The 8,255-nt window shown below is 38.9% G+C and overlaps 2 protein-coding genes across 2 annotated transcripts; one reads left to right on the top strand and one right to left on the bottom strand.

Annotated features, from left to right (window-relative positions):
• Nucleotides 1-3: 3 nt before the first annotated feature.
• Nucleotides 4-1,857, bottom strand: LOC126757362 (uncharacterized). The gene is made up of 3 exons (XM_050471213.1): nt 894-1,857; nt 668-841; nt 4-608 (listed from the first exon to the last, which is right to left on the bottom strand). The coding sequence occupies exons 1-3, from the start codon at nt 1,497-1,499 to the stop codon at nt 111-113; spliced, it is 1,278 nt and encodes a 425-aa protein (XP_050327170.1). The 5' UTR covers nt 1,500-1,857; the 3' UTR covers nt 4-110.
• A 2,724-nt stretch (nt 1,858-4,581) lies between these two features.
• LOC126757369 (uncharacterized) lies at nt 4,582-5,362 on the top strand. The gene is made up of 3 exons (XM_050471222.1): nt 4,582-4,727; nt 4,797-4,898; nt 4,966-5,362. Exons 1-3 carry the CDS (start codon nt 4,707-4,709, stop codon nt 5,242-5,244), a joined length of 402 nt encoding a protein of 133 aa, XP_050327179.1. The 5' UTR covers nt 4,582-4,706; the 3' UTR covers nt 5,245-5,362.
• The last annotated feature ends 2,893 nt before the right edge of the window (nt 5,363-8,255 follow it).

The following is an 8,255-nucleotide window of genomic DNA, read 5'->3' as shown; positions in this document are numbered from 1 at the left end:
ATATTTAGTTTTTAAATGACTTTTAATTTCGTATTCCTTTTTTCATATGCAATAAAAATCGAACATATACACTCGTTATAGGCCCTGGTCAACCCTTTTTAATCCACATATCAAAAGCGAGTTGTTTCCACAAGTTTTCCAGTTTTCGCTAAATAAAGAAGTTCTTGTATTTTTAATTGTAGCATCGCTCGTATGTGCGGTTCCCTAACATTGGCCAATTGTAAACCAATACTTTCACCAAACACTTGACACTCGCGCATTTCAGAAGGTGCTAAGCCAATCGGTACGGCTTGCAATTGATTTGGATGAACAATGGTAATGGGTGTTTGATTAACAAGTGGTGGGACGGCAGATTGTGGCGGTTGTGGTGTTTGCGGTTGTAGAGGTGGTGCGTGTATTATATTTGGAATGGGCATTGTTGCGGCAGAAGTAGACGATATGATGGGATCATTTTGTATGGCATTTATTGAAACTTGGCTATGAGGTTCTATATCCGCCCTTGTAGCTTCTACATTTATAGAAATTGGTGGAACACCAATAGACGAGCAGACACGCTTCCGTTGCACGCGAAAAGATGTATCCGGCTTAACATTAGCGTGAGGTGGATTCTAAAATGCAATAGGTTATTTCGTATAAAATCACAACTTAAAAGAAGTAATTTTTTTACCATTTCATCATTTGGGTTGGCGAGCGCAACAGTTTCTGGTTTTGAATTTTGACGTTGAATAGCTGTTTTTGACTCGTTAGTTGATATTGTATCCAGTTGTCTTGTTGGGGAAGGGCTAACCGCTTCAGATTTCATCATAGACCTTCTGCTCCTTTTTCTGCTATTGGCATTAGTCTAAAAACAAAAATATTTTAAAAACTGCAATTTATTTTTTTAACTTACTTACATTTGTTATAGCTTTAGCATCATCTATTCCATTTTCTAAAGCACTTGTTTTAACATTAACTGTTGAATCGCCAAGTGTCAGTTTGGAATCTGTCTCGTTTGCTTCCGACCATATCTCGTCTTCGTTAGTTACCTCACATACAGATTCACAAAACAATGATGGCACAACACGTTCCTGCCCCTCTTGGTATGCATCCAAGTCATCAGATGCCGTTAATGCCTCCTTGAAAATATCATAATACTCCCACGCAATTAAAGACTGCATACCACTATCTTCCTTCAATCTATTCTTCTTATAAGTTTGCAGCATATTTCGATATTTCAAATCACAGACTTCCGCAGTTAATGAAAAGTCGCACAAACCTTGCCGTCTCATTTCAGTGGCAATCTCAGACCACAGTTCTTTTTTCTGTCTAATACGTTGTTGGAACTCTAGTTGCCTTTCAAAACGCAATTGCAGCATAACTCGTGTGCATTCTGGTGTCCACCGGGTTTGCGCTTGAGGCGATTGTATCTCCCAATTTTCACCGGTTTCGTTGCAGTCTGCGGCTTCAGAGTCACCATTTTCTTCGAATTGTGGTTCAGTTTTGTTTCGCTTTGATTTCATTTTATATCCCTTTAGGTATTTAAGTGATCTAGTTATTTTTTTCTTTAATTTATGAGTTTTAAATCATTTGCGGAAAATCTGCATTCACCATTGATACCAAAATTCACGATTTGCTTCAATCAACTTTCGTTTGCTTTTTCCTTTTTTATCAACTGTTGCCAAACAACAGCCAACCTATGCAAAAACAACAAAAGTAAGCACACCAAAATGCACCACCACTAAGCGCTATTGCTTTCAACTGTGTTGCCACCATTTTGGTGAATCTGTCAGCAACGAAACGCAAATCGAACATCGTTTTTCAAAACACCGCACAATCGATTTAGCATATTGCTTTGGTGCAAGGGCAGCGGTTGTATTGGTCGACGATTTGACAAACTCAGCATTGCAACAACAAATATGTATAAATCCGAGACGAAAACCAGATGACAACAAACCAGAAAAAATATGTACATATACTATGTATATGCGTGTGTCATATAAGTAACCCAGTAATGAAAAATCGCAGTATCTGTTGGAAAACATTAATTAAGTTTAGGTATTATATAATATGTATATATTAGTATGACGAAGTGAGTTGATTTAGTCATGTTCCTTTGCATTTGCGCGAACTATGTAGTTCCTCCGTTTTTAAGATACCGATTTAAAATTTTGTACAAGTTCTTTTCTCGCCAAGAAGCTGCTCATTTGTCAGAATCGCCTATATCGGACCACTTACCACACCATATAGCTGCACAAACTGAACAATCGGAAACAAGTGCTTGCATAGAAAGTTTTTCATTTGATATGATCTTAGACAATGCTGCATTTTTCGAAGAAATTTTTCAGATCGGATCGCTATAGAGTACACTATTGTAGGACTCCCAGAGGGATTCTAGTGCCTAGACTTTACTGAAATTATGGAGGGAACACTTCTCCAACCTGCGAAAGCATAACGACATGGTGAACTCGATTCTCCAATCGATGACGATGAAGAAGACGTTGCATTTCCCGACCATGAAGAACATCGAAGCGGCGGGAGCCGATGGATTGCCGGTCGAGCTATTCAAACACGGCGGCGAAGAACTGATAAGGATGCATCAGTTTCTTTGCAGAAAGCGGCGGGAGCGACGATGGATTGCCGGTCGAGCTATTATATATAATAACGGTTCGGCGAAGAACTGCAAATCATCAACTGACCAGATGCATCAGTTGAAAAGAGAATGGTGTGTCAAACTGCTTTTGACAGCACGAAAAAGAGCTGCCTTTATGCCGCTGAATTTGGTATCCCCGCAAAACTAACACGGCTGTGTAAGCTAACCTGGAGCTATACCAAAAGCTCCGTCCGGATTGGGAAGGACCTTTCCGAGCTGTTCGATGCCAAACGAGGTTTCCGACAAAGCGACTCCCTTTTGTGTGACTTCTTCAATCTACTCTTGGAGAAAACAATTCGAGCTGCAGAACTAAATAAAGAAGGTACCATTTTCTAAAAGAGTGTACAGCTGCTGGCGTACGCCGATAATATTGATATCATTGGCTGCGCCGTTAGTTCTGCTTTCTCCAGACTGGACACAGTTAACAGTCATAACTTCAAAGTCGTACTTATATAATTTAGTTTATTTTGGAACCTGCCGACAGGTGCTACTTTAGACTGAGTAAGCAATTGAAAAGTAAAGTCTTCTCTCGACGAACAAAAACCAAACTCTACAAGACACTCATACCCGTCCTGCTATATGGTGCAGAGCCATGGACGATGACAACATCTGATAAGCTTGCGTTACGAGTTTTCGAGAGAAAAATTCTGTGGAAGAACCATAGTTAAGCGAATCAAGAGACAGCGGCTACGCTGGCTAGGTCATGTTGTCCGAATGTTGTAAACCCGGCTATAACCGCGCAAGCGATGTCTACGCTAATAAAGAAGAAGTACTATATTTTTGTTACGACTTTGTGTGAAAGCGGGTAGGTCCGGAGTTTTAGAAAAAGGAAAAATCGCAATATCGGTTGGTAATTCAGCTACATTCTTTAGAAAATTGTTATTGTTGATCTAGAAAAGAACGACAGAAACAATTTCCAACTCCCAAAGCAACTGTTTCCATGGTTAATATAAATGTATGATGATCTCTTTGAATCGAGAGTGCTGTCAAAAGGGCATTTTTTTATAACCTTTGTCAATGGGAAACATAAATTTTGAGATAATTTGGTTTTTTGGGATATTTTTCAGATTTCTTCGGACAAACGCTATTATGTCGGCGATTTGACCTTGTTTTGATCGACAACTGTAAGTGTTAATTCGCCAAATAATTTGAGGCTATCAACTCAAGTCTAGACAACTTAAGTCCTTGGCGGGATAAATAGTTTGGATTCGTTCGGGTTACGCTTTCTGTCGGGAGAACGGGTTTCTTAATAAGTGATTTTTGCTTTAAGGGTCAAGAATATTAGAAGTAGCACTACCTCGACTTTGTACTAGTGCAAGATTGGACATCTAATTTGTTCCAATATTGTGGAAGTAACTGTTATGCGAACGATGTTAGCATTATAAGGATCCACAATTTAACATTAACATGACATTCATGTGTATTTATAACATACTTATGTACGTGTACATATGTTGATATGATTGTATATATTCAACTATAAATACCTGCAATATAGTAAATAGGGCACTGTAACCTTGTCCTATACTGTAACAGCAGTCACTGTCGTTAAAGCAATAATGGCTTTTGCAATCCATAGATATTAAGTCTGAAGATCATCGCTGCAAGAACCATTAAAAGACTTGAATAGTTGTCAGATTCTTTTTGCCACAAATAGAAAATGTCTACTGCTTACAAAAATCCCCCAATGCGTTACAAGTGGACATACATTTACATATGTATGTACGCCTAGAAATATTTAACACACATATATTTAACACACATATACTTACATATACATATGTATGCTTTTCCATATACATATGCACTCGAATGAGAAATAAAATATCATAAAATCTAAAAGCCAGCTTTTCATGCGATTTCGATTTCTGATCCTCATGCATTACGATGCGCCGATTTCACTATAAAAGATGCGTCAACCTGTGCACCCAGATCAGTTCCGATTGCAATTTAGGAGTAAACAAATCACTTCTTAACGAATTCTGAACGTTGCCGCTCCAGCAAGTTCAACGTTTGAAAGGCGTTAATTAATTTATGAATTTGGTGGTAATTAATAGTGTAAACACTTAGTCGAAATATGGGGATTAACAGCGGAAAGGTAAACGAACACTTAAATGTAGCAACAATAACAAGATGTCTAATAAAATTTTATATTTTGCGCATACAGTACCTTTTAATTGTTGGCCTCCTGTTGCTTGTTGGCCAATATAAAAGCGTTAGTGGGTATCCTCAAGCTGCTAAGGCTACTGCGCTGGCAAGCGCAGATGCGGTACGTTGTGTCCATTACATTTATGCCGAGCACATAATTTTTTACTAAAAAGTATTAAATTTTTTAGCAATCCAGTGGTGAGAACGCCGGTGCCCTTGCCGTGGCGTCTGCTGAGGCAGATGCCGATTTGAAGGGTTCGGAAACCTTTGGTTTTGGCTACTATCCGGGTGTGATTGGTGGTGGTGGTCTATATGGTCATGGCTTAGGTTATGGCGGCTATGGTTACGGCGGGCGCTGGGGTTATGGCGGCTATCACGGTTATGGCGGTTATGGTGGATATGGTGGCTACGGAGGCGGTTATGGCGGTGGTTTCTATCGACGTCCCATTTATCCAGTGTGGGGTTGATAGTATTACTACAAGTATATAAATATCTGCTCATCATCAGTATTAAAGGCATCGCTTAACGGTTATGGTACTTACGTATATGTATATATTACAAATATATTTTCTCTATATTAAAACTTTAAATAATGAGTGTTTTAAAATGAACTACTAGTTATTTGAGCGCAGTTGGGGGCAAATAGAAATGGTTTGGTCCAATCTTGACAACAAGCCGCATTATTACAACTTTTCCTTTTAAGTGCATTGAGATAAATCACTGAAAAATCAATACGTTCTCTATAAAATCAACTAAAAGGTTGAAAATATTTATGTACATTAAAAGAGGGTCGAGAATGGGTCGAGAATGGGTTGACGACGCGGCACGTCCAGGGCGAACATCAATGATCAACACTTATGATCAACACTTATAAAAAAAGGAATTGGCGCTTGGGAATCGAAGATTAACAGCCAGCGATCTTACTGGCATCGTTGGCATATCGGAGGGATCAGTGAAAACCATTTTAAAAGATCATTTAGACCTAATAAAATTGAAAGAACGATTGTTTCCAAAATCACTTAATTTTTTCGAAAAACAGCGTCGCGTTAACGTCTGTGAAATAATGCTTTCCGACTACCAAGTTATCACGAAACGTCTTATTACTGCCGATGAGTCTTAGATCTATGCTTACGATCCGGAAACAGGCGATCAATCGGCCGATTATCGTGGCAATGGTGAGCCGAAGCGGAAATAACCACGTCAAAGCAGGTGAAAAATCAAGGTTACGTTGGCAGTTTTATTCGATTATCGAATTCCTTCCGACCGGCCAAACTGTACAAGGAATACTATTTGAGTGTTATGCGTCGTTTGCGCAAAGCTATTCGTAAAAAGAGGCCGGAATTATGGGCCGACAACTCTTGGTTTTTCCACCACTACATTGATTCTTTGTGAGTTTTTCGCCAAATTTTCAGACAATATCGTGCCGTAACCACCGTATTCGCCTGATTTAGCTCCGACTTCTGGCTATTCAGCAAACGTTTGAGTTCGCTCCGGGGAAACCGTTTTGAGTCAATTGGCCCAAATGTATTGGGATCAAGGGGGATTACTTTGAGACGACATTGATTTTGAAGAATAAATTAAAAACTTTAAAATTATGAAGTATTAGTACTATACAATGGAATAACAAAATTTCATGTGCGGAATCTTTGCGAATGTTGGAAAAGGCTAACGGTGATTCGGTGGTACAAATTCCTCAAAGAGAGTTCGTTGACGACATGCCTCGTTCTGACGACTTTCGACCTCTCCAACTGATGAAAATATTAAAAAAGTGAAGAATATGGTGCTTGCGAAACGTTAGGCAAGTATTAGAGATATGGCAAGAGAGCTCGACATCTCTTTCGAGTCCGTTCGAATGATTTTGGTGGATATTTTGGGTATGAAACGTGTTCTTGCTCGGCTTGCCCCGATAAACCCGAATTTTTTTTCAAACAGAGTACGATTGTTATCGAATTTAAACCCAAAAAGGCAATGAATACCATGGATCAACCACCGTATTCACCAGATTTGGCTCCGTGTGATTTTTTCTTGTTCCCAAACTGAAATTGCCGCTCCGTGGAACCCGTTTTTAGTCGATCGAAGAGATAAAACAAAATTCGTTGAAGGAGTTGAAGGCCATCCCAAAAAGTGCTTCTGAAAAGTGTTTTGAGGACTGGAAAAATCGTTCTCATAAATGTGTTACATCTGGTGGGGATTACTTTGAAGGCGACAAAATAAATATTGATGGATCATTAAAAAATTTACATTTTATTTACAATTTCCTGGTACTTTTTTGTCACAAAAATTTCGGTTTGTAGGTGTGGCAATAGTTCGATTGCGCACAAATACTTCTTTGAGTTGTTTTGTTACACGTGCTTAAAGATTTATCAATTTTTGTTCAAATTATCGCTTGTTGGACAGACGGACGGCCGACAGACTTCCGGCAATCAATTCACTTCGCTATTGTTATCATTTTGATATTTGCAACTATATTCGTATGGTACATAGGTGCCTTTTATATTTCGGGATCCGAAAACAAAAACAAATTTTAATAATCGAAATTCGCTTTATTGTTTTTCAAAATATTTTTCATTAAGATCTGTACACTTTTGCATGCGTTTGAACCAATTTTCGAAGTACTTTTGTCACTCTCATTGAGGTATCTCCAAAACATGCCTTTCGAACGTATCAACCGCCTCTGCAGGTGTCGATAAACGTTGACCAATTTGTCTATTTTTTAAGGACGGAAATAAAAGTCATTCAAAGCCGAATTGATGATCGAATGGATGTTTCGAGTGCTGAAAAATGCAGTTGTTTCAGTCGATGTGTGAAATTTCGCATGATCGTGGTGAAGAGTGGCTCGTCTTCGGCGGTTGGTTTTCCTGATTTCTTGAAAGACAACTGGCAAACAAATATTTTTGTATCACTCAGAATTTACTGTTCTGCATTGTTCTAGTGGTATGGTTGAAAAATGTTCAGTTTTTATATAAAAGCAGGACAACATCTACTTGAAAATGCTTCGTGCGCGAACAACTTTTGTTGGATTCGGCTCATCTTGAAACATGCATGCAGTCGACTGGTCTTTACTTTCGCGCTCATACGCATAAATCCACGATTTATCACCTGTCACGATTTCATAGACATGTTTCGAAGCACAGCTGGCGTATTTTTTAACATTTCTGATGACGATCGAACAAATGTTGTGGGATCCAACTTGAATTGTTTTTACAGTCAAATGTCCATGCAATATTAAATGTATGCTAGTACCACTAATACTTGTAGTAGTAGCCACTATCCTCACGGTAGGTCATATGACGATCTTGCAATATCTCTTCGCGCACATTATCAATAGTTACCGGAACAGCAACAGATTTAGGACGACCTTCACGAAAGCCCGTCTTCGAGTGATCTAGGACCTCGATTGAATTCACCATACCATCGATAAACACTGACCCTTGATGGAGCTTTATCGCCAAAAACTGAATTACGTTCATCGATGCAT

The sequence above is a fragment of the Bactrocera neohumeralis genome, chromosome 4, assembly GCF_024586455.1.
Source record: "Bactrocera neohumeralis isolate Rockhampton chromosome 4, APGP_CSIRO_Bneo_wtdbg2-racon-allhic-juicebox.fasta_v2, whole genome shotgun sequence".
Taxonomy (NCBI): Eukaryota; Metazoa; Arthropoda; class Insecta; order Diptera; family Tephritidae; genus Bactrocera; species Bactrocera neohumeralis.
Note: the sequence above shows the minus strand (reverse complement) of the source record. Positions and strands in the feature narration are given on the sequence as shown.